The sequence below is a fragment of the Notothenia rossii genome (genome assembly GCF_949606895.1).
Source record: "Notothenia rossii genome assembly, chromosome: 8".
In the NCBI taxonomy this organism is placed as follows: Eukaryota; Metazoa; Chordata; class Actinopteri; order Perciformes; family Nototheniidae; genus Notothenia; species Notothenia rossii.
The window spans coordinates 39,300,761-39,327,954 of NC_136906.1; the positions used below are offsets into that span (position 1 = coordinate 39,300,761).

Consider the following 27,194-nt stretch of genomic DNA (forward strand, 5'->3'; position numbering starts at 1 on the left):
ACACTGGAGGTCCCTGAGTCGACTTCTCCCGCTTCTTCTGCAGTATCTTCTCAAAGGTAGGTATTCACTTACATTGTAATCAGTCAGACAAGTTAAACAGTACACAAGAATAGAGTGGACCCGACCGGACCAGACAGGATTTCAAATGTTATCAATGTTGAACTTCTCTTCTGCTTGCTTCGCTTCCTTTTCTTTCTCGACTGATTTTTTTGATTTTTAGATCGAGAAAGAGAACATCAGACAGCCTGCTTTTTGGAAGAGACTGGTGTGCTGCACTTGCCTTGACAAGTGAATAAATGGATTAGGACCAGCTTCAGCCACTGGCCTGACAACAACTTGTCTTTTGTTTTAAATGTAATGTCAATAAATGCAAAACAATATACATTGCACTGTGTTTTAAAGTCATTCAGGGACAGTTTCCTTTGAGTGTGTGTTTGAGGACCATGTTAAAAGGAAACCCAGGGCCACTGGCCGCTGATGTAATAAGACAAGACAGGAACTTTCACTATTTGTGTGCAGTATGATGCCCCTGTGGGTTCATCTTGAGAGGCTGTGGCTGTGGCTGTGCTTCATCCAGCCACCTTGATTGCAGTAACTCAGGGCACCTGGGTCTGGTGCCCTGCAGCGACTTAAAGCCTCTCTGCTCCTCTCTGTCTTCCCTCTGCTTTCCCCTACAGGCACCTGGTTCTGGTTGAGTATGTTATGAGTTCTCAGTTGCTTCACTTTGTGCACTTCAACACTCTCACACATGTCCATGCAATCCTCACCCTGCATTTACACTACTGATACCACTGACATCCACACTTCATGCTTCATTTGTTTTGCACTTAATTAATTTGGCTAATTTGAATGACTTGCTTTAATAAACATATTTTGTTAAACTGTTGATATGGTGTGTCTCCTCTTTGTTGTGGCCTTTTGAGCCAGGTCATAACAGCAGCTTGAAGCAGGCATTAGTTAACCAACATTGCACACTTCTCCACCTTCATGCCCCCTCATAACAATGTGTGACTTTGACTAAGTTTCTGGTGACAGTATTACTTTGGTGCAGAGGTATTCAGATCTCGTACCTGAGTACCAGAGTGTAGGAATACTCTGTTTCAAGTACAAGTCCTAAAGATACGAAAATAAATGGTGTGTGTGTGTGTACAGATGGAGCACTGAATTTCGGACTCCAGCTTACAGCTTCCTGCCTACCACCAGCCAAAGACCAGTATAGAGGAATGTTAAGCCCTCCCACTATTTTCCAAGAGGGCGTTGCCAGATTTTCAATTTCAGGTTTTAACCAGGAGATGGCGCTTCATTCACAAATACAGAAAGACAAGTTTCATGGACTTTCAGTTGTGTTTTGAAGAGCATTTTAACACATCAATATTTTAGATCAACTAAAGTATATCTAATCTTGTAATTCAATAATATATAGTCTTTATATATTAAATAATCATAATTATAATGTAAATGTTTACATTACACTTCTTTATTTGTTATGCTCATACTTTAACCTTTACAATCGTTTGCTTTAATATGCAGTATATTTTTGTGTTTGCTTCCTCCTGCTCCCTTTCGGACACATACTGTATGATTTATTATTATTATTAATATGAAGATATTATTAAGATAAGATGTTACTTCATTGATTGAACATTTTAGTTTAGAATGTGCTGTCCCACGGTAATTCAGAAGGCTCACAGGTCACATTCCGACCATTATTTAAAACAATAGGTGCTTTCACACCTTCTACAGTTTGATTTGTATAGAGGCAGCTCTGTCAGTTTTCGAATTACCCATTTGCTTTCGGGGAGCCCTATTTTTCAGAGCACATCCTGCTACTAAATATGTCACACGCACGCTCTGTTGACTGGCGCAGCAGCGCGGATGCGATCAATTGCTATAAAAACACTCTTCTACTAATACAGACGGTGTCACTATGCCGGCGGATGTGGCCGTTGTTGAAGCCTCTTCAGGCTCCGCATCGGCAGGCCTCTCCCTCGGTGTGGAGCTGTCAAACTCGACCCTAACGCCGCTTACAGCCGGCCAACTAAAAGTTGTTTTCCGTTCACGTTGTCATTTTTAGACTCCTTCGCTTCTTTGCTTGTGAATCCAAAAGCTGTGACGCTTGGCTGTTTTCGTTTTGCCATATTTTTTTATTACACAGCCAGAGTTAAAAAAATATCAATATGAACATTTCAAATACCGCGCCGGCATCACCGCCATAATCATAGCAACGTAAGTAAGAATGCAGCGCCGCCACATACAGATGGCAACACCCAGACATATTCACAAATATAAAACAAATATTCAGAAACTTTAATGAACAATAACTATTATTTATTTCAAGAACTGTTATTTACAGAAACTCAACATTTCTAATCTGTGTGACACAAATATGCACGACTGTTTTGGGCTCCCCCTATTTATCTCAAAGTCAGCCTTCAGGGGAGCTCCCTCCCTCTTCGGGGGAGCCAAGCTCCTCCTAGCTCCCCCCCATTTCGAACAGTGTCTGTGGCTGAATGGCCAGCGATTAGGTGCGGCGCATTTGTCATAGGTGATCAGAGCTAACTGCCTGCCGTCAGATTTCATTTAAAAAATAGATCTGATTTTATGACTATTTCTGCGCTCATAAAGAATGATAAGAATAAGAATAATGCGTATTGAACTGGTTTCATTAATTAGTGAGTTTATTTAATACTAGAACCGCCAATCGGGTCAATTTGTGTGATGTGTTGTTTTGTGTGTGCAATGTAACTTTTTTTCAATAAAATATTAAAGTCTCCCAGTCCCTGACTTTTCCTGAAAGTGTGTTATGTAGCACCCTATGTTGTTAAAAATTGCATTCTAATAGCGGGATTTGACAGGGTTTAGGTAGGCCTACAAAAACCTCTGGCGGTTCTAGTGTTAAGTTAATTAGGTACAGTAGAAGCCCTTTTTTTATCAGTAACGAATTTAGCAGTTGAACATAAAAGTCAACTAACTGAGGGTCACTTGCAATGACAGTGTTGTGTCTAACTGTAAGCTTGTCACTCAGAGTAACCTACCGTTAATTTAGCTGCTGGAGAAGAAAGATCAAGGGGGGAGGGGGGGAGAGAGCTGTGGTTGATGGGCCATTAATTGTGTAAATACACAGCTGAGAGCTGCCGTTTCATTCAGACTGTTTAAAAAACTGTAACAACGGACTATTTTTCTTAGCGGATGCATGTCAATTTAAATCAATACATACAACTATTTTTTAAATCAATACATACAACTATTTTTTAAATCAATAAAAAAAAAATCTAAATCCATAAAAGCATTTCAATTAATATTGGGAGTCATGTCGTTACTTTGTTGAGAATTTGGCCGTGTAATAAGCGGGATAATTTGCAGCGACTTGTTCCTTATGGGGAAAATAACACCCGTCGTGTGTGTAGTAGAGGTGTGTGTGGTTAAAACACTTTCATGAAGTGAAGGAATTTCCTTCTATAAAACAGCTGTGGGCAGCAGTGAGTGTCACGGACATGAATTCATAGATCAAGGCAGACTGGTGCACACACTCTCCTGTCCTGCCAGGCAACACGCCCGTTCTAAGCCGTGTCCCTCACTCCTCACATCCCAAGCATCCCCACAAGTGTATTATGTTGTTACATCGTTTCAGATGTTATGTTTCAGTTGTGCTCTGTCTATGTTCAGTGATGCAAACTTGTCACCTTTCGGCGAAATTCGCCGTTTTGAATCCAAAATAAGTCGTTTGTGTGATTCATGTAGATCTGCAATACAAATATTTTTGGGGTATGGGGGGGGCTGGGACCCGGAGTAATCTGCGGCCGTGAGCTGTTATGTGCCATCATGACACGCATGGTGTTCTTTTTTTATATATTATAATGAAGTACGAGCTGTGTGCACGAGTCTTCCTGCCTGTCGGCTCTGCTCATGGATGTATAATAAGGCTCTGCTGCTCCGAGATGATGGTCTAGCTTCAGCAGCTACATTACCTACGGGTGCGTTCGTTAATATTAACTGTGCGTCCGGAGTCACTGTGGCACAGACTGGAACGCTGGTGAACAGCTGTTAGAACGGGCCGTTCAGGTGTTCAGAGCACAGCTCCCTGTCGGAGCGGCAGAGCGTGATGTGAACTGAAAAGTTTTTCTGTGGCAATATTATTTAAGGAATCGTTGAGCTAGCTAGCTAGCATACATTGTCACTATCTGCTAACGTTAGCTTTAGCCTTCTATTTCTAATAGTTTTTTTCATAGGCTATAAACAGAGGTGGTATAACTTTATATATTGTACTTGAGTAAAAGTAGAAGTACTCAGATCTTGTACTTGAGTAAAGTAATAGTCCCAGAGTGTAGGAATACTCTGTTACAGTAAAAGTCCTGCATTCAAAATGTTCCTCAAGTAAAAGTAGAAAAGTATTATCATAAAAATATAGTGAAAGTAGCGACAGTAAAAGTAGTCATAGTGCAGATTGGTCCATCTCAGAATAATAGATATGATATGTTTTATAATGATTGATCATGAAAGTGTTCTCAAAGCTGCTAAAGGTGCAGCTAGTCTGAATGACTTTGTATACTGCAGGGTAGCTTGTGGATTTACTCCAGGTGGAACTAAAGTCTGATTTAACACTTGATTATATTTCACTTAATTAATCCAGATCTGTGAAGTAACTAAAAGGTATTAAATACATGTAGTGGAGTCAAAGTACACCATGTACCTCTGAACTGTAGTGGAGTAGAAGAACAAAGTAGCAAAACATTGAAATACTTAAATAAAGTACAAGTATCTCAAAATTGTGCCCAAGTATAGTACTTGTTGAGTTTATGAACTTAGTTACTTTACACCATGTGGCTATCAAGATAAAAAGACTTAAGCCTTGCACAGAGGCATGAAAATACATTTTCAAAATGCTCAACAGTGCTGCCAAAATTATAAACTGACTGTTCCCCAATTTGAAATAAATGCTTTTATATATCTCTATTATGTGACTCTTTGGCGTTTCTGTTATTATTAACACTGCTGCTTTAGTTGTTCTGACTGCTAAAATCCTCTGTCATTCCGTGGGGTGGGGGAGCCGGGGGCTCGGATCCTTGTCACCTTTTTCATACCTGATGAGTTTGCATCCCTGTATGTTAAAAAGCCTCAGTCACCTTAATTCATATAATAAAAACATCTCAGGTCAGTAAAACTCAAAGCTAAATGTGCAATTCCATGTTCAGCTATGTTACTATTTATAATGTTATTGTTGTTACATCAGAAGATGTACATATTGAAATGATTTCTTAACTTACAGGAGGCTATTTTTTACAATGTGTGTTGGAAGGATTTATTAAATTACAATGAATATTGTCATTGTTGAAGGCTTTTAGAGAAGGGTGAACTATAAGCCTGAATTACATAAAATGTTATACCTAAAAACATAAAAGCCACAATAAATAAGTCACAATTATTGTAGTTATTTTTACCTCCCGTATTGCTTTCAACCCACCAGCTTTTATGGTGTTGTTACGTCACTAACTGTAAGCTTGTCACATACAGTCTATGGTCACTCAGAGTAACCTACTGTTAATTTAGCTGCTGGAGAAGAAAGATCAGGGGGGGAGGGGGGGAGAGAGCTGTGGTTGATGGGCCATTAGTTGTGTAAATACACAGCTGAGAGCTGCCGTTTCATTCAGACTGTTTAAAAAACTGTAACAACGGACTATTTTTCTTAGCGGATGCATGTGAATTTAAATCAATACATACAACTATTTTTTAAATCAATAAAAACATTTTCTAAATCCATAAAAGAATTTCAATTAATATTGGGAGTCATATCGTTACTTTGTTGAGAATGTGGCCATGTAATAAGCGGGATAATTTGCAGCGACTTGTTCTTTATGGGGAAAATAACACCCTTCATCCAGATGAGGATCCCTCCGCTACACTTTGGGATCCTGATTGACCGACGAAACTCCATTAAAATATACATATTTTTGGTGAATTACTGAGTTTAGGCACGTTAATAACGTTTTAATGAAGTTGAATACAGTATATTCATATGTGTCAGTGATTTCATGTCAATTCGGCGAACATAAACATAAATGATCGTGGTGAAGATGATGATTAAATTAGGATAAAAAAATCGAGAGCCGGGCTGCATTTCCTCCCGTTCATTTTTTTCGAATAACAAAATTATTTTGTTAAATAACAACATGTTGATGTTTTGTAAATGATTACATGTCTCCTATTTAGCACAGAGTATGATATCCGTGACATATGGATCTTAACAAAGTTCCGCTGTACATCCAGCGTACTGTATTTGACTTTATTTCACATGAGCTCCAGTGTGGAACCCCACTGCACCTCCTGGTGGATCAATGATCCATTGCAGCTGGCTTCATTATAAATACATTTATCTATCACGGGGGCGGTCTCAAGTCAAGCTGGAGGTTTTCCCTTGAGCGAGGGCAGATCACGTACCAATCACGGCCCTCACGTTTCAAACTGTCCGAAATGAATCGCTCCATCTGTATGTGTGTGTGTGTGTGTGTGTGTGTGGGCCACAGCCACACAGGGTAAACCAACTACACTGCACCCTCACCTTCAGTAGTTTTGCTTCAGTGCAGCTGCAATAAAACATGCCAATTAACACCACATATTTGCTTTAAATGGTAAACTCTTTATTTGATGGCAATCTTACATTACTTCAAACATTTTAGCACAGCTAACACAAGTATTTGTTTGTATTAATTACTTTCTTTGTCTCTTGACATGTCCATTGGGGGAGGTTACTTTCTGGTTCAGCAAAGGGCGTGGTCGAGCACTGAGGACTCATAAATACTGCAAGGAGGGGGGATTTGGGTTTTGTCAGTGTCCTTCGTGTATTCTGTTACTAATAATTATCCCTGGGTTTCAACTTGCTTTGGCCAAGTCACTATATAGGTTCCTGGGTTTTTCATTGTCGGAGGTCAGTTTGTTAACACCTGTTAAGTTGATGCCATGTTTCTTTGAGGTATTTTCTGTTGACCTCTTTTATTATGAAGGTAGATATGGTGCAAAATGTGATTATGTAAAACCTGTTGTGAGCACTTGCATAAAAAAAAAATCTGAGCTTGTGTGCATACATTTACACTTGTTTAAAATATCCACGTATCTGTGAACCAAATTTGAAGTCACAGAAGAAAAAAATAAGTTTTGTAGCTTGTAGAAAAAAAAATGAACTTAGTGATGAAATGTTCACTTGCAGAAAAATATATCTTTTTAAAATATATTTTCTATTACAACTGCAACTTGGTTATTACAGCCTCTCAAATCAGTCATTACAATTTCACGAATCTGCTCTGTGGCAGTATAAATCGACGAATCTGCGGCCTTGACTTTTGCTACACTTCTTGCGATGAATGTGTCGCAAAAGTAATTTTCACCTGTAGATGTGGGGGAGGGAGGGAGGGGGGTTGGAGCGAAGGGGCGGAGCTATCAAAACGACGAGGCTCGGGTCAGTCACACAGTCACAGCCATAGTCAGGTCGAACCGGATGACTGCGGGGCTAACGGTCCGTGTCGCTACCAGTCCGCTGACATGGCGCGTCAATCAATGGAAAGTTTTGCCCATTACTTCCCCAGTATTACTTTGAATATTATTATTGTGATTGAGGATTAAATCCGCTATCAAGACCACCGTTTTATATCGTGCAGTTTAGCGGCAAAATAACGTCAGTTAGCCAGCTAACGCTAGCTTTGTTGAGTTTATGCTAGCTAAACAAGTAGTGGTTGTAGTCTATACAGCAGTAATTAATATATTATAGCCTACTGCTTTGGCACCAACAGTTGAATAACCGTTCATGAAAATAAAACCAATTGAACTGTACTGAAATAATGCCAAGTTTTATAATTGTCTTGGGCTCCTGCTGTGTTTTTAAAGCCTTTGTAAATTATCCATGTTATTTTCTATTTAGAACCAAGACTTCAGAATCTTAAAATCCCTTGACTTTGTATGCAATTGTGCTAAATTCAACACTGGAATAAAGCAAATGTGAATATGTTTTAAACATATTAATATTTGAAACATTGTTTGCATGACAGTTATTTATATTTTGATATCAATTAACTATATGTTTAATACATTTAAGTCAAGCTAAGGTACATGTGATGGTAGCTAGTTAGTACTCTTACCTGTGAGGCCTCCTCCAAACAGCATAATAACCAGACTGTACCATTAAAACTACAAGTACCAGTTCTAGATCCTTGACTTTAGACAAACAATTCAAAAGACAACATGTATTTAAAGACCAATCTTTATTTGAATGTGCCTCTTAACCTGATATATTAGTTATACAGTAATAGTATTGACAATCTAAAAAAACTGAGCAACTCAACAGTCAACTTTATATTTCTTATTGTCTAAAGCGTTTATTATTTTCATTTTCCCCCTCTCATATTCAGTGTGGACGGATTGAGACAGCGTGGTGTCCAGAGAGCTGCAGAGACTTCAGGGAGAAACCTCCGTGTGATGGACGTCCTGTCTGTTGGTTTGGAGAGGACTGAGGGCAATGTTGCCAACTTGGCGACTTTGTCGTTAAATTTGGCGGCTTTCCAAACCCTCCGGCTACTTACTTTTGTCAAAAGCGACTAACGACTTATCTAACGACTTGTAATGGTGTTATTAGGGACTTTTCTGGTGTTTGGAGACTCACATATTGTTCAGCAGTTAACGAGCAGCGGGTGCTGCCGTGAGCCCCTCTGCCCCTGCTCTGCCCTCCCATAGTACTCACAGGCGCTAGTTGCCTCCCGCAGCAGCTCAGCTGCAGTCAGAGCAGAGAGGAGACAGCCACACCCTCCCGCGTCGAGACTGTAAATGAATTGTGCATGCGCCAAGCCGTCCTGGTTTTGAGCGGGATTTAAAATGTAAATGTTTCTTCACTGTCACACTATAATAAATAACTGCCTTTGCTTTGCATTGACTCACAGACAGCCTCAGTCACTTGATCACCTCGTCTACTGTGTGTGTGCCTCTCTGTGACAAGCTAAACATTCACGTAGGTCATCATGTCACAGTCTAAACTGTAATCACAAAAGTACGGAAAGGAGTGGGAATCAAACCCTGAGTTTAAAAGGATGGTTGAAGCCATTTATTGGAGATGACACACGGGCATACTGCCTTTATTGTAAGGGAGATTTCTTCTAAAAACTATTAAAACTACTTTCTACTTTTTCTAATAGAGACATTTCTGATCTACTGTCATCTGGATTTACTCTGGTTTCAAGTTTTGGTCCTCCTTGAAGGGGGTGGAACGTTTTTTTACCGCCATTAGATGATATGCAAATTAGGCAATGATGTCATTTAGGGACTTCTGGCGACTTTTCAGACAGCCAACAGCTACTTTCCTTACTATGGAGTTGGCAACACTGACTGAGGGTCTTTCCTCAGCGAGGAGGACAAGGCCTGATGGAGGAGCCCATGCTGATACCAACTGCACAGGCCTAGTCTGTCACTTTATTTGACTAAATGTGTTTACTTATACATTTAATAGGTTTACACCTTGTGCTTTTTATTTAAAACATTTGATTAACTTTTGGGTTACATTTCAATAAATTGTATTTGCACTCCTTTCGTACATTATTCTTACTGAAAATGTTAGATTACACATTCACATCTGACTGAAGATTGGCCCCATTTATTTGTGACATTGCAAACTCTGCCGTACAAGGCACAAGTGATGTGAAGCTCATAAAGTGATGCAAATAGAAATAATCAGCTGATGTAGTGTAGATATGGAAATAGGTGCACAGATCAGCTGACTGTGTTTTCACAATAAAAGTAGTTTCTTAGTGAATGTCCTGTACTGGTCTTAAAATCTCATAACATCAACTTTTAATGTTCCTCTTGGATGTTCTTCTTGACCCTCAGAGAAGGAGAAAATGTTGAGTCGTGTCTTTCAGGCATGTCCTTTCCTAACAAAAATTACAGGAAACATAAAACATATTATTGCAGAACAAGTGTGTTATTTATGAAAGAGATGTGTTTGTGTGTTTAGGGGCTGTAGATATAATTATTTTGTAATTGTAATGTTTTTATTTCAACAGTGAGCTATAAAGACAATCAGATTACGAATGAACAGTATGAAATTCATCAACAAATTCATTTTATTATCAAAATAATATTTAACTGTTATCAAAACGTAGTGCAACTGTAGAAGCTTGCTCTGTTGTCCCACTGAAATAATAACTTTTACCACGTTTTTAACAGACAATATTGAGAGATAAATAGTAGCAGTTCTCACTATGTGTTAAATATCTTTGCCTTCAATACATTACATTAGAAAGCTGACAAAATCATATTGCTTGTTAACATCTAAATGTAACTTTTTGAATGGAAAAAACCCTCAACTTAACTGATGTGTAGGTAATCTTGTATTTAGTATTGTTTAATGGAATGTATATCAGTGTATTCAAGTCAATACTTCATTTATTTCAACCAATATCTTTCTTGATTCTTTGTACAGTATGAAAAAAAGAGTTTTTGTACCTGAGCTGAAGTTCACTGCTGTGAGGAGTCCAGTTCTGTCTCTCACTCTGGTCCAGCCTGCCTGCATCACCTGGACACCTTAAACAAACAGATATATATGTAAAGTACCATGTGTACAAACAATATAACTGATTATCTTCTGTTGAACATGTTGGATTGTGTATTTTCCGAGTCAGGGTCCTTTTTATTTTACTGTAACTTTGGAAGTTGTGTTACCAATGCTTACTGTTTATTTGATACCCATTTGGTAATGCAATTGATAAAAACAGCAAGGTTTGGGTTCGTTCTTCAGATATGACTGACGTTAACGTGTAAGCTCAATAATGAACTCCAGCTCAACCAACCATATTGTAATATCTAACTAATCATCTTGAAATTTGACATTAATAATTGTAATACACACACATCTTATTGTGAGGTTGATTTCACATACACTACTTCGACGTTAGCTTGTCTACATACTTGAGCATAGCCAATTTAAATTAACCTTAGCGATGCATACAGTTCCCACCTACATAATAAAATATCTCTCTAAGTTACAAGGATGACCTTATTTTATCAACCTCAAATAGAAGCCGTTTGTTCTACAGTATTATCCCACTTAACGCTTAACACTTGTCTATTTAGTTTTAACCTTTATATATAGTCTATGATTTTAACTTGGAGGCTACGGTTAGCATCGTTAGCACCGATGTAGCTACCACTCACTTACACGCTAACCCAAGCCTTAACATTCATTACGTAGCTGATTAAAATCATAAACACATAAATAAGTACTCAAATTTCACTTACCGCAAAAATCGCATTTATGCACCGTCTGTTTTAACCGCAGAGCGAGTCACAATAGTCCGATATATAAGCATGAAGAAAAAAAACAAACATGGCCGGGGTCAAGTTGTGTTCCCTGGATAAACTGAGCAGGCAGAGTCCCTGTAGCTTCGCGGAGAAGCTAGCAGAGAGACAAGAAGCTAACAGCAGCAGTCACTTGACAGAGCTGTCACTCAATGTGACCACGCCCTAATTTATGCAAAAACTCTAAGACCTAATATAAATAAAAGGGTCGTGTTAGAAAACAATTCACTCACAGATCCATAATCATGAAGGTTGAATCTAACTATATCCTGAATATTTTTTATTGCATCCAGGGGTAGAAACATGTTTATTTCTGCTGTAAAGTTGGGCATTTTAACATGGGGGTCTATGGAAATTCCTCCTTTCTGCAGTCATCGCCTATCGGCCAATAGATGAACTGCAGTTTGTGTTACTTCCTTATTGGCGTCCAGGTTCTGCCCCAGAGTTTGCCGCTTGGACTGACCGAGCTTGCGACCCTTCGCTCCAACCCCCCTTCCTCCCCCCACATCTACAGGTGAAAATTACTTTTGCGACACATTCATCGCAAGAAGTGTAGCAAAAGTCAAGGCCGCAGATTCGTCGATGTATACTGCCACAGAGCAGATTCGTGAAGTTGTAATGACTGATTTGAGAGGTTGTAATAACCAAGTTGCAGTTATAATGGAAAATATATTTTAAAAATATATATTTTTCTGCAAGTGAACATTTCATCACAAAGTTCATTTTTTCTTCTTCTGTGACTTCAAATTTGATTCACAGATACGGGGATATTTTATAGAAGTGTAAATGTATGCACACAAGCTCAAATTTATTTTCTGCAAGTGCTCACATCAGGTTTTACAAGCTCTCACATTTTGCACCATATCTACCTTCATATTTATAGGCCTAGTTATTAGAAATGATGAATGGATGATGTTTTCTGTGGACTTTTGGGTAAATAAAAAACCCAGTTTATTTAAAGCACTCCTGTGTCCTGTTGTCAAACTGCTTGGTCCGTGTGTGTGTGTGTGTGTGTGTGTGTGTGTGTGTGTGTGTGTGTCTTACTCTCCCTGCAGGGGACCAGGGATGCTGGCTCTGAAGCGCCACCTCTCTGGTCCTGCCTCCGTCTCTCTGAACAGAAGCAGAGCACAGAGATATGTTTATTGGTTAGAAACTCAACACCAGACAGACATAAAAAGGGGTTTATATGTGTTGCTAGTTGTAAATTGTCTCATCTTACCTCTGGCCGTCCCCGAGGATCCTCATGGCTTCACTAAGGTTCTTCCCCACTAGAGCAAACGTGGAGTCCACCATCATCTAAAGTGTGTGTGTGTGTGTGTGTGCGTGTGTGTGTGTGTTTGTGTGTGTGAGCTGGGAAAAAATTCAAGGATATATTTTTATTATTTTAGTCAGAACTTTACAAATGTTGCAACAATTACCAAGTTTTCATACATGTACACACTGATGATGTATTCACAGCATACAGTATATTCTACGGTGGCCGGCAGGTGCAAACGCAGAACAACGGCCAAAAACGCATATTGTAAGGGGCTGAGAGGCAGGGTAGTGGGAGGCACCTACATTCCCAACAGGTGGCTCCACCCTCTTCCAATTAGCAGTATTGGGAGCAGGGGTGGAGACCTCACCTGGTGCTAATCACTCCCTCGAGGGAGACAAAGCACACAGAGTTGCTCAGTTGTGTGTGGCACATGGAGGGAGCAGGAGGCTCCCAGTGCAAGAAAACGTTTTGGGAAAGCTGTTAAATCGGTTAGCGGCCCGGCTACGTTAGCCTTTGATTAATGGAAGGTATTTTTGAGTTTGATAGCGATAAATCCTCTTTTTGTATTTGTACACTGCCTCTGTCGTGATTGCTGCACTACCACTTTCCTCTTTATCTGCCAAGTCCTGTTACAATATTAAGCAGGAAACAGCTGCAAATCCTGAAATGAAAAACAAACAAACAAACCCTGAAAATAAAAACAAAAAAACGCTGCAAATACAAAAAACGATATGCAAAGTCAAAAACACATACAAACCCAAAAATACACAATGCTGCAGGCCTATAGGGGGCGCACTACGTGGAACAGATTGATGTCTGACCAGACATAGAGAGAACGAACGACAGTGCTGCAAATTGAAGCCGGAAGAAAGAAAGTTGATCGAAGTGGACAAAGTTGATATATAAGAAGGTAGGTTTTGTTTTGTTGTTATACAAAGAGCTTCATATTTAACCAGCTAGCGTTAGCTTGTTTGGTAAAACACCTTGCAGGTCAAGAGACAGCACAGTGCACCTAAATGTAACTATTATACAGTGGGGCAAAAAAGTATTTAGTCAGCCACCAATTGTGCAAGTTCTCCCATTTAAAAAGATGAGAGAGGCCTGTCATTTTCATCCTAGGTATACCTCAATAGGTATACCGCGATACAGAGGGCTTCATGGGAACTTTGAGGGGAGCCAGAAGTTAGAGTACCAAACACTGACTCCAGGTACTCATCTGAGTACCTCACTGAGAAAGTTGTGTGCACCCCTGGTTATATACCCTTTGTTGGCAATGACAGAGGTCAAACGTTTTCTGTAAGTCTTCACAAGGTTTTCACACACTGTTGCTGGTATTTTGTGATGTTTTGGGGCTGTCGCTGGGCAACACGGACTTTCAACTCCCTCCAAAGATTTTCTATGGGATTGAGATCTGGAGACTGGCAAGGCCACTCCAGGACGTTGAAATGCTTCTTACGAAGCCACTCCTTCGTTGCCCGGGCGGTGTGTTTGGGATCATTGTCATGCTGAAAGACCCAGCCACGTTTCATCTTCAATGCCCTTGCTGATGGAAGGAGGTTGTCACTCAAAATCTCACAATACATGGCCCCATTCATTCTTTCATTTACACCAGGGGTGGGGAACCTCCGGCCCCCGGGCCGTATACGGCCCGCAAGACCATTTGGTACGGCCCTCGAGGTAATTTATAAACACACGCAAAAAAGAAAAAAAATTAAGAAATCTAGACCGCAAACCAATTAAACAAAGCGAGTGCCTGTTTTTCCTGGCCAAGGTCAGGGTCCTTGAACACAACACGAGCCTAACGTGTCATTACGTGGTATATATCTCGTCTGACAGGGGTGCAGTTCTGACGGAGAGCACCAGAACGTTGCTCCAGCACTTCCAAGCAGTACCCATAAGGAGCCATAGACATGCCGCAGTTTTTGCGTGGCTGTGTCTTAGTTATAAGCCCAGTGGCGATCTGTTCATCTGTCATACTGATCATACAGTCAAGACCTTCCTTTTTGATAAAGCTTATAGTTAGGGCTGATTAGATTCAGCCCCTAGTTTTGCTGATATAGGCTTAGTTTGTCAGGGGACATCTTACTTCTTCCTTCTCTCTGTCTATACCTGTGTACTCTCATGTTCCGATTAACCCAGCTTCCCCAAATTTCTTTCTTTTTGGTGTCTATATACGCCGGGATCCGGAGTCATGGATGATCCTGCGGTCCTGTGTCATGGATCGCGAGTCCTGGATCTTGAGTCGTGGCTGTGGTCCTGGATCATAAGTCCTGGATGGATATACTCGTGGATTCATCTTCCTATTATACACACATGCATTTCCAAACATTTGGACTACCTATGTTGCAAATGTATTATCTTTTCAATTTACACACGGCATCTATTGCACGTCTGTTTGTCCTGGGAGAGGGATCCCTCCTCTGTTGCTCTCCCTGAGGTTTCTCCCATTTTTCCCTTTAAACTGTGGGTTTTCTCTGGAAGTGTTTCCTTGTACGATGTGAGGATCTAAGGACAGAGGGTGTCGTATTGTCATACTGATATTCTGTACAAACTGTGAAGTCCACTGAGACAAATGTAACATTTGTGATATTGGGCTATATAAATAAACATTGATTGATTGATTGATACAGTCAATAACTTTGTTGTTATTAGCATCTGGTTAGCTAGCTATGCTAACGAATATAAGAAGCTTTTTCTCCAACCAGTGAGGTAAAGGCACATCTTTATATGATCATTATAGTTATAAAAAAATAAGAGAATAAAGTAAACGGGTATAAAATACTATATGACAGTAAAAAAAAGTTGTTATTAATAAACAAGAATACAGTTTGAAAGGGGAGTGATTTGTAAAATATCCATAAAGAAAAAGGAAATCTGCTTACAGCTGTCTCATATGATATGGGTGTTGAGAGATGTATCCATAGATCTCTTAATGTTGCCCTCAAAGTGCACCAGATAGATGCTTTTAACTTCAACATTTAAAAAAAAAATCTTCCCGGGGGGGCATCTAACCATATGACATTCTCCCAATCCTCTTCTGGATCATCTAAATCAGGGGTGGGGAACCTTTTTCCTCTCAAGGGCCATTTCAATTTTTTCAACATCCTCCGAGGGCCGTACAAATTATTGACCTCTGCTTAAAAGTACTAAAATCACAGCCCATTCATTTGGCCTTTCTTTCATGCTGTGCAAAGAAAAAGCAACCTCTTAATCCAGATATCTTACCATGACTCACGCATACATTCATGTGCACGGTTGTGGCAGGGTCCGGGGGCAGTATGACAGATGAACAGATCACTACTGGGATTACAACTAAAGACACAGCCACGAAAAAACTGCAGCATGTGTACGGCTCCTTATTGGTACTGCTTGGAAGTGCTGGAGCGACGTTCTGGTGCTCTCCGTCAGAACTGCACCCTAGTCAGACGAGACATGTACCACGTGATGACACGTTAGGCTCGTGTTGTGTTCAAGGACCCTGACCTTGGCCAGGAAAAAGAGGCACTTGCTTTGTTTAATTTGTTTGCGTTCTAGATTTCTTGAATTTTTTTCTTTTTTGCGTGTGTTTATAAATTACCTCGAGGCCAATGGCCAAATGGTCTCGCGGGCCGTATACGGCCCGGGGGCCGGAGGTTCCCCATCCCTGATCTAAATGCTCTCTAGCAAACTTCAGACGGGCCTGGACATGTACTGGCTTAAGCAGGGGGACACGTCTGGCACTGCAGGATTTGAGTCCCTGGCGGCGTAGTGTGTTACTGATGGTAGCCTTTGTTACTTTGGTCCCAGCTCTCTGCAGGTCATTGACTAGGTCCCCCCGTGTGGTTCTGGGATTTTTGCTCACCGTTCTTGTGATCATTTTGACCCCACGGGGTGAAATCTTGCGTGGAGCCCCAGATCGAGGGAGATTATCAGTGGTCTTGTATGTCTTCCATTTTCTAATAATTGCTCCCACAGTTGATTTCTTCACACTAAGCTGCTTACCTATTGCAGATTCAGCCTTCCCAGCCTGGTGCAGGTCTACAATTTTGTTTCTGGTGTCCTTTGACAGCTCTTTGGTCTTGGCCATAGTGGAGTTTGGAGTGTGACTGTTTGAGGTTGTGGACAGGTGTCTTTTATACTGATAACGAGTTCAAACAGGTGCAATTAATACAGTTAACAAGTGGAGGACAGAGGAGGCTCTTAAAGAAGAAGTTACAGGTCTGTGAGAGCCAGAAATCTTGTTTGTTTGTAGGTGACCAAATACTTATTTTCCACCATAATTTGCAAATAAAGTCTTTAAAAATCAGACAGTGATTTTCTGGATTTTTTTGTTCTCATTTTGTCTCTCATAGTTGAGGTATACCTAGGATGAAAATTACAGGCCTCTAATCTTTTTAAGTGGGAGAACTTGCACAATTGGTGGCTGACTAAATACTTTTTTGCCTCACTGTAGGTGCAGAGAGGAGTTGGTTTATTGTGCCCCAATGTAAATCCTAATGTGAGAGTTAAAGGACGCTGAACAATATAATGTACCTTGGTCAGTTTGGATTTATCGTGGCATTTATTCTTAAAGGGGACCTATCATGCAAAATGCACCTTTGTACGTCTTTTATACATGAATATGTGTCCCCGGTGTTCCAGGGAACTCACCAAGTGTCAGAATATACAACCCTCTCTATTTTCCTCCTAAGCCAAATCTCTAAAAAAAGGGGCTGCAACGGATCTGAAAAAAACGGATCCAGATTTCAACACTTTTCTACGTCACTAAGCCTGCAGCCTGCTCCTCTCTGCCTGCCTGCCGCTGCGCTCTGCCTCTATCCACACAACTTTTACCCGCCTTTCAGAGACTTATTGCTGGGTCAAACTCTAAGTTACAAACTGTACACATTGCATTCTTGCTAATTAGCCAAAATATGAACGGAATAAGTAGCAAGCATCTTAACAAACAGAGTAAAATAAATAGGGACAACATCTTGCCAACCATACTTGCCAACCTTTAGACCTCAGAAATCGGGAGCATTTCAAAATATAAAATTGGGGGGAGGGGGGGGGGGTGGTGCTAGTGGATCACCGGAGCTGTTAGATTAACATTAACATGCTTATTGTAAGTGCACTGCCTTGTGGCCTGTAGCGTGATGGCAAAAAGACGATACAAAGAGGAGTTTTTAAACGTTGGCTTCACAAAAGCTGTTAGAAATGGAGAGGAGCGGCCTCAGTGTGTTTTATGTGGAGAGGTGCTCAGTAACGAAAGCTTGAAAATGAATAAATTGGACCGGCATCTCCAAACAAAACATCCTCTGCATCGGGACAAATCGAAGGATTTTTTCATCTGCAAAGAAGAGTCTTTCAAGAAGCAGTGTTTTGACCGCGGAAAAGTAAGTCACTCATTTTAATCCTTTGTTTTGTGTGTTTGTGAGTTTGTCAGGGTCTGTTGTGAAATTGTTTTGTTAATGCAAAGTTGGATGAAATGCTGACTAAGCCCCGGAGCGGACCGCCAGCTGTGCGCTCTCAAGCGTCCTCTACTCGCTCCCGCGAGTCCACTACATTCTGCAGCGGTACAGAGCGGTGTTTCAACTTTTACTAGCCTGAAATGTTTTTTAAACGGCCGGGAGAAAAACAGAGAAACAATAACCACAGGAAGATTAGAGGGAAAGTGACCGGCATTATGAGAAGGAAAGCGAGAGAAAGTATCAGCTGCACGGACGTGACTGCTGCTGTGTGATGCACATAGAATACATATGGGGGTTATTCCCTATCTTTATTCAAGAGCGTGGTCTTTACATTTGAGAGCATACTTTATTGATTTCACGTTCAGAATATGTATTTCTATCCCTCAAACCCCTATTGTCCTCACACTCAAATAGTGCCTGCTTGCGCTTAGATTTGCTCTGTTTCTGCTCAAACTGTACGCTTGTACTCAGATATATTTCTGCTTACAGATTTCCTGTGTTCCAGCTTAAAACCTTCTCTTCGCACTCAGGCTGTTTCTGTGCGCTCGTGAAATGTCTGCTCTCAGATTTCTTCTGTGCGCGCTTGGATCTTTTGTGCAACAACCCTGTCAAAATCCCTCTGTGGGGATTCTCCACAGTATTGAGTAAGTAAGTTGCTTTGGATAAAAGCGTCTAACAAGTAACATGTAATGTAATGCGCTATAAATGCGGTTGCCAGGTCCACATTGGGTATACAGCGTACGCCGGCTGGTATTAAAAATCACCCAATAACGCAGCAATGTTAATGATAATATCTTCTCTGTTATTTTCAGGCATTCAAAGGGAACAGAGGGGCACTGAGGGCATCATATCAAGTCAGCCTCCACAAAAAAAAGTAAATCAGTTACCAAGTGTTTGAGTTTATTTGTCTCTCAGTGTTTTAAAACAGCTCTGTTCATTTAAAAGTGTTTAAAAAATGTGTGTACATAGTTTTTGATCTAGTGACAAACTTAATGTTGCACTTCCGATAATTTAAATTTGGTTTCACCTGTGATGTACTGTATACACTTGACTGCACTTCCTATAGTTAGTGTTTTGTCCCTTTCTGTTTACAACATGTTTGTTCTTGGTTCATTTAAAATAGTTTAAAATGGTGTGTACATAGTTTTTGAGCTAGCGACAAACTTAATATTGCACTTTTGACAATTGTATAATTTAAATTTGTACTGTATATACTTGACTGCACGTCCCATGTTTCGTCTTTCTGCTTTGATCCTTATTTTTTCTGGGCAAGCTCAAAGGGAAGGTTGTTATGGTGAGAAACCTAATTGCTGCGTTGCACTTTTATAATAAAATAAATATTTTCATTTACATTTTAAATTCATGGTGTGTTGCATTCTTTGTTTATAACTGTAGATATTATGGAAAATCATAACATTTTTGAGCTTGGGTCCCTTAGGACCACAACATTTCTGTTTTGGGTCTCATGCTGAAAAAGTTTGGGAGCCCCTGAATGGATAGTGAGGTGGGCTGAGGATCGGAAGGTTGCGAGTTCAAATCCCGCCTGCACTTTAAAAAATGATTCATGGGGTTAGTAGATTCCACTTTAAAAAAATATTTTTTCAACATGGAACATTTTGTTTTTTTACCTCAACTTATTTTAGTTAGTTTACAACTGATTTTAATAAATCGGTCAAACTGAAAAAGAACAAAAATGTTTTACTTACAAATGTAATGATTTTGAAGAAATATTTCTGCGTTCACTCAACTATAGGGATATATTAAGTTAGAGTAACTCATATCTATTGAGTTTCAACTGTATAGTTTCAAAACTGAGTCCTAGACCGCATTTTGAGTTGGAGCCATCTGCATTCATCCTGGAAGCGGAACACTTGATAGCAGTGGAACAACATAATTTTAACCTAATAATCTATCAAGTTAACTGGTAAGTCGCCATTTTTGTTCAGTTGCTTACTGCATATACAGTGTTTGTATCCTCCTGTATCCTTTGTTTCACATTTGCAGTCAAAGTTCATTATTTGTAATACAGTATGTATATATTATTTTTTTCTTGTTAGAATTAACGTTACATTTGATAAAAACTTAATTAAAAATAAATATGAACAGCAACTGACAATGCCCAGCATGTTCAGTTTTTGCAAACAAGCCTTTGTTTTTCTTTCTCAACATTCAAATGTTCTCCTTTTAAGGATGATTCGGTGGAAAGAATAAAAGAGGTTGCTATCCGGTGCTTGGGGGTGTGTCTTCGTGAAAAGGAGGATCTCTTCAAGGAAAACTTAAGTTAGTAAAAACGATGCTTAAATCATACTTTAACTTGTGTTAACCTGAAACACAATGCAATGTTTTCAAATCTGATTGCACCAAAAACACTGAAATGTATTTTCTAATCTACTTATTGGTGAAGTGGAAGTTAGCAATGAGGTGCTGAAGATTGTCTTGACCAGGGCTGCGGATGCAATAGTGATTGAAGGAACAGAAGTCCTTCAAATCTCGGATGCGACCAGCCTGTGCCATGCTAATGGGGCTATGCACACTAAACCTGAACTACCTTAAAGAGATGTTAAAAACGTTGGAAGCAGGTTCAAGCCTTTATTTAAATTTTTGCATTTACTTTTATTTCATATTTGAGAACATTTGTTATAAAAAGGTCCTTGTGTAATGAACATTTTTAAAATAAACTGTTAACAAGTGGAACTTAAATGTGTATGTTATTTTTGACTCAAATAAATGAGTTTCTAACTAATGAAGGTAACAATTTGCATGGACATTTTTGAGTAGTATGGACTTAAATTAATGAATTACAATAGCTTAAATTAAGCAAAATGCAACTTAATATCACTCCATCTTTACGATTAAAATTAAGTTGGTTCAACTTAATTTAGTTTTTAAAAGGTGAAAGCAAATTATGTTTGTAGTACTGAACTAATTGAGTTAATCAGATTATAAATGGGTACTCGGATGAACTTAATAATCGATTAAGTTGGAAATACTTAAAAAGATCAACGCAAATTGTTACCTCAATTTATTTAAGTAGAGCCGGCGTATTTTAGAGAGTGGAACACCACTACTAGTCAGGGGTGGACTGGCCATCTGGCATACCGGGCATCGTCCCGGTGGGCCGTTGACCCAATGTGGGCCGGTCCGCAATGTTTTTTTTTTCTTTTCTTTTTTTCCCCTCTAAATTCCCTCCAATTGGGCCGGCCAATTGGCTACAGAGGGCTAGCAGTGTGTTGCCAGCATCAACACATATTATTGGTCTATTGTTTGTCATTGTCAATCAATCATGAGCTGATAAGCTCAGAGAGCCCTGACAGTGCTGTCAATCACAACACAAACCAGGGTGGGGCGGGGCGGGGCGGGGCGGGACCTCATGGCATGGGTGGGAGTCGCGGGACGGGCTGCCTGCTGCTGAGCTGAAAATGGATAAGCAGAAGAAACGCCCGGGTGGCGCTGAAAAACTGCGACTTAAAAAGCTGAAGTCTCTGGAGGTGGAGGCTGCTAAATATTCTAAATTGACGGACCTATTTGGTTCCGGGGTCACCGCCCCAGCAGGTGCTTCTGCGCCGGGAGACGAGCGAGTGGAGGCATACATCGTAAGTAACGTTAGCCTGGGCTGGCTAGGCTACATTTTTGAGACATGTCCAAAAAAAAAGTAGAAAACGTTTTTACATTGAATGTGATGTGACCTAATTAACTGCATAGTCCTACTTGTGACAACATATTAGCCCAGAGTTGAAGGGCTGTGAATGTTGGTAGTTGTGGTTGATTTTGTTTAAATATGCCGAATTGTGATATTATGGGTTTTTATTGTTCAGATGATTTAGCTAGGCTAGCTAAGAGCTGCTAACGTCAGCGGTTTCTTGTAGCCATAGCAACAGTAAACGTTCACATGGACCAACGAGCTGTAAGTAGAGATGAAGCTGCAGAATCAAGCTGTATTGTAAATACAGATGAGATACTTTGAATTTGAGCAAAAAATATAAGTAAACCTATAGGAAATAATTAGATTAATTTGCAATATTTGCCATTGAATTTATTGTAATCTTTCAATTCATTTATTGTTTACTGAGGTGATAACTATTTCATAATTTGTGTGTAACTTTAATTTCTTTGTAAATGTGTTACTTTTACTGTAGTTTTCAAATGGCTGTGTATAGTGCTGTCTTGAGCATTTTCAGGTATTGTCACAAAGATCTGACTTTTTTGCATTGGAAAACACTAAGTGTCATAATGAAAACATGGCAAAGCCACTAGTGTTGTTACGCTCGCGAACGTTTCGTTCAATATGAACTAATCTTTTATCTTGTACATTATTCTGTAGTTTTGAGTTATTTCCCCATCTAATGATAAATGCTTTCCCTATGTCCAGCCCAGACAGGTTCAGGGCAAGTCCAGCTGGTCAGTTCAGGGAGAGAGCCAGACCAATTCAGGCAGCCCAAAGACTGCACCACCTGAGAGGGAAAAGGCTGTGGAGAGTGAGGAGTATGTCAACCCAAAGACAGGATCACCTGAGAGGGAAAAGGCTGGAGAGAGTGAGGAGTGTGTCAGCCCAAATACAGGATCACCTGAGAGGGAAACAGCTGTTGAGAGCTATGAGTGTGCCAGTCAAATAACAGATTTGTTTTCACAACCTGATCAGAGAAATCTCCAGTCATTTTTAAATTACCATCCTCAGCAAAAAAGTAGCAATCCAGTGGTGCAGAAAGTGTTCTGTAGCAGAGACGGCACCATTAGAAGGTGGCTGACATACTGTCCAGAGCGTCACATGCTGTATTGTTTCATCTGCATGGCATTCGGTAAGAGAACTGATAGCAGTCTGTTCATCAGTGGAATGTCAGATTGGAGGCATATACACCAGCGCACAGAGGAGCATGAGAGAAGCAGTGGACACAGAAACTGTGCTGAAGCTTACCTCTTGAAATCCACCAGTGCTGATATCAGCAGTGTGTTTGGTGGCAGTCAGATGTCGGCGCACAGAGAGCAGGTCAGAAAGAGACGGCAGGTTTTGGAGCGCATCATAGATGTCATCAAGGTTCTTGGGAAGAGGGGGCTTGCATACAGGAGGTCAGAAAATGAGGCAGCATATACTCTGGAAGACCACACAGTTGATCATGGTAATTTCTTGGAACTCATACTTCTACTGGGGAAGTATGATTTTTGTTTAAAAGAGCACCTGGACAGCTGCATTGAGAACAGCAAAAAGTTGCATTTGTCTGGTGGCACGAGAGGCAGAGGCTCCCTTGTAACTTTACTCTCCAAAACCACAGTCAACTCAGTGATAGATGCAATTCACCATCTGATTCAAGAAAACATCTCCAGTGATATCAAGAAAGCAGGAATGTTTTCAGTGCAGCTGGAAACAACACAGGACATCACCTCTCAGGATCAATGCTCTATAATTATGAGGTATGTTAGTGATGTTGTTCATGAGAGGCTTGTTGCAGTGCTGAAGTGCAGTTCATCCACTGGACAGGCCTTTGTCAACATGCTGTCAGAAGTTCTGGACAAAATGGGCCTCAGCAAGACCATGTGCATTGGAAATGCGACTGATGGGGCATCAAACATGCAAGGCCAATACAAAGGATTCTCCTCACTATTGTCTGCACAATCTCCAAACCAGGTGCATGTATGGTGCTACGCACATGTACTAAATCTGGTGCTTGCAAACACAACCCAGATTGTTATTGAGAGTGGGTCCCTGTTTGCGCTCCTCAATGGCATTGCGGTATTCATCAAAGAGTCATATAAAAGAATGAATGTGTGGGAAGAGTCAGGCCGAAACAAGAGACGTAGACGCCTTGCTCCTATTGGCGAGACACGCTGGTGGGCCAAGCATGAGGCCCTGAAGAAGGTGTTTGGCTTCTTTGGAAAACCGGAAGATGGTCTGTACGTTGATGTGCTGTTGACATTATCAGCTATACAGAAACAGGCAACAGTGAAACCATGTATCCGTGTCATGGCCAGAGGATATGCAGAGTCATTGCTTAAGTACAGATGGAGCGATTCATTTCGGACAGTTTGAAACGCGAGGGCCGTGATTGGTACGTGATCTGCCCTCGCTCAAGGGAAAACCTCCAGCTTGACTTGAGACCGCCCCCGTGATAGATAAATGTATTTATAATGAAGCCAGCTGCAATGGATCATTGATCCACCAGGGGGTGCAGTGGGGTTCCACACTGGAGCTCATGTGAAATAAAGTCAGATACAGTACGCGGAACTTTGTTAAGATCCATATGTCACGGATATCATACTCTGTGCTAAATAAGAGACATGTAATCATTTACAAAACATCAACATGTTGTTATTTAACAAAATAATTTTGTTATTCGAAAAAAATGAACGGGAGGAAATGCAGCCCGGCTCTCGATTTTTAATCCTAATTTAATCATCATCTTCACCACGATCATTTATGTTTATGTTCGCCGAATTGACATGAAATCACTGACACATATGAATATACTGTATTCAACGTCATCAAAACGTTATTAACGTGCCTAAACTCAGTAATTCACCAAAAATATGTATATTTTAAATGGAGTTTCGTCGGTCGATCAGGATCCCAAAGTGTAGCGGAGGGATCCTCATCTGGATGAAGGGTGTTATTTTCCCCATAAAGAACAAGTCGCTGCAAATTATCCCGCTTATTACATGGCCACATTCTCAACAAAGTAACGACATGACTCCCAATATTAATTGAAATGCTTTTATGGATTTAGAAAATGTTTTTATTGATTTAAAAAATAGTTGTATGTATTGATTTAAATTCACATGCATCCGCTAAGAAAAATAGTCCGTTGTTACAGTTTTTTAAACAGTCTGAATGAAACGGCAGCTGTCAGCTGTGTATTTACACAACTAATGGCCCATCAACCACAGCTCTCTCCCCCCCTCCCCCCCTGATCTTTCTTCTCTAGCAGCTAAATTAACAGTAGGTTACTCTGAGTGACCATAGACTGTATGTGACAAGCTTACAGTTAGTGACGTAACAACACCATAAAAGCTGGCGGGTTGAAAGCAATACGGGAGGTAAAAATAACTACAATAATTGTGACTTATTTATTGTGGCTTTTATGTTTTTAGGTATACAATTGTATGTAATTCAGGCTTATAGTTCACCCTTCTCTAAAAGCCTTCAACAATGACAATATTCATTGTAATTTAATAAATCCTTCCAACACACATTGTAAAAAATAGCCTACTGTAAGTTAAGAAATCATTTCAATATGTACATCTTCTGATGTAACAACAATAACATTATAAATAGTAACAGAGCTGAACATGGTATTGCACATTTAGCTTTGAGTGTTACTGACCTGAGATGTTTTTATTACATGAATTAAGGTGACTGAGGCTTTTTAACATACAGGGATGCAAACTCATCAGGTATGAAAAAGGTGACAAGGATCCGAGCCCCCGGCTCCCTCGTCTTGCTACTTTGTTCTTCTACTCCACTACAGTTCAGAGGTACATGGTGTACTTTGACTCCACTACATGTATTTAATACCTTTAGTTACTTCACAGATCTGGATTAATTAAGTGAAATATAATCAAGTGTTAAATCAGACTTTAGTTCCACCTGGAGTAAATCCACAAGCTACCCTGCAGTATACAAAGTCATTCAAACTCGCTGCACCTTTAGCAGCTTTGAGAACACTTTCATGATCAATCATTATAAAACATACCATATCTATTATTCTGAAATGGACCAATCTGCACAATGACTACTTTTACTGTCGCTACTCTCACTATATTTTGATGATAATACTTTTCTACTTTTACTTGAGGAACATTTTGAATGCAGGACTTTTACTGTAACAGAGTATTCCTACACTCTGGGACTATTACTTTTAATCAAGTACAAGATCTGAGTACTTCTACTTTTACTCAAGTACAATATATATACTTATACCACCTCTGTTTATAGCCTATGAAAAAAACTATTAGAAATAGAAGGCTAAAGCTAACGTTAGCAGATAGTGACAATGTATGCTAGCTAGCTAGCTCAACGATTCTTTAAATAATATTGCCACAGAAAAACTTTTCAGTTCACATCACGCTCTGCCGCTCCGACAGGGAGCTGTGCTCTGAACACCTGAACGGCCCGTTCTAACAGCTGTTCACCAGCAGTCCAGTCTGTGCCACAGTGACTCCGGACGCACAGTTAATATTAACGAACGCACCCGTAGGTAATGTAGCTGCTGAAGCTAGACCATCATCTCGGAGCAGCAGAGCCTTATTATACATCCATGAGCAGAGCCGACAGGCAGGAAGACTCGTGCACACAGCTCGTACTTCATTATAATATATAAAAAAAGAACACCATGCGTGTCATGATGGCACATAACAGCTCACGGCCGCAGATTACTCCGGGTCCCAGCCCCCCCCATACCCCAAAAATATTTGTATTGCAGATCTACATGAATCACACAAACGACTTATTTTGGATTCAAAACGGCGAATTTCGCCGAAAGGTGACAAGTTTGCATCACTGAACATAGACAGAGCACAACTGAAACATAACATCTGAAACGATGTAACAACATAATACACTTGTGGGGATGCTTGGGATGTGAGGAGTGAGGGACACGGCTTAGAACGGGCGTGTCGCCTGGCAGGACAGGAGAGTGTGTGCACCAGTCTGCCTTGATCTATGAATTCATGTCCGTGACACTCACTGCTGCCCACAGCTGTTTTATAGAAGGAAATTCCTTCACTTCATGAAAGTGTTTTAACCACACACACCTCTACACACACACGACGGGTGTTATTTTCCCCATAAGGAACAAGTCGCTGCAAATTATCCCGCTTATTACACGGCCAAATTCTCAACAAAGTAACGACATGACTCCCAATATTAATTGAAATGCTTTTATGGATTTAGAATTTTTTTTTATTGATTTAAAAAATAGTTGTATGTATTGATTTAAAAAATAGTTGTATGTATTGATTTAAATTGACATGCATCCGCTAAGAAAAATAGTCCGTTGTTACAGTTTTTTAAACAGTCTGAATGAAACGGCAGCTCTCAGCTGTGTATTTACACAACTAATGGCCCATCAACCACAGCTCTCTCTCCCCCTCCCCCCTTGATCTTTCTTCTCCAGCAGCTAAATTAACGGTAGGTTACTCTGAGTGACAAGCTTACAGTTAGACACAACACTGTCATTGCAAGTGAC

At 40.2% G+C, this 27,194-nt stretch overlaps 2 protein-coding genes across 11 annotated transcripts in view; one reads left to right on the top strand and one right to left on the bottom strand.

Annotated features, from left to right (window-relative positions):
- Positions 1 to 27,194, bottom strand: part of pdxdc1 (pyridoxal-dependent decarboxylase domain containing 1) — a 127,451-nt gene that overhangs the window by 93,861 nt on the left and 6,396 nt on the right. For 8 of the 10 annotated variants that reach the window (XR_013802022.1, XR_013802023.1, XM_079646595.1 and 5 more), the window contains exons 2-3: positions 12,551 to 12,681; positions 12,376 to 12,441 (exon numbers count right to left, since the gene is read on the bottom strand). The exons of the other annotated variants lie outside the window; for them this stretch is intronic. Coding sequence is in view for 6 of the 8 variants with exons in the window: in XM_079646595.1 (XP_079502721.1) it covers positions 12,376 to 12,441; positions 12,551 to 12,627 (143 nt within the window). In the remaining 2 variants the exon portion in view is untranslated. The remainder of the gene's footprint in view (positions 1 to 12,375; positions 12,442 to 12,550; positions 12,682 to 27,194) is intronic. 10 annotated transcript variants of the gene reach the window in all.
- On the top strand, positions 16,198 to 24,006 carry LOC307016195 (zinc finger MYM-type protein 1-like; the record flags this gene model as incomplete). The annotated part of the gene is made up of 3 exons (XM_079645238.1): positions 16,198 to 21,611; positions 22,388 to 23,900; positions 23,942 to 24,006. Exons 1-3 carry the CDS (start codon positions 21,438 to 21,440, stop codon positions 24,004 to 24,006), a joined length of 1,752 nt encoding a protein of 583 aa, XP_079501364.1. The 5' UTR covers positions 16,198 to 21,437.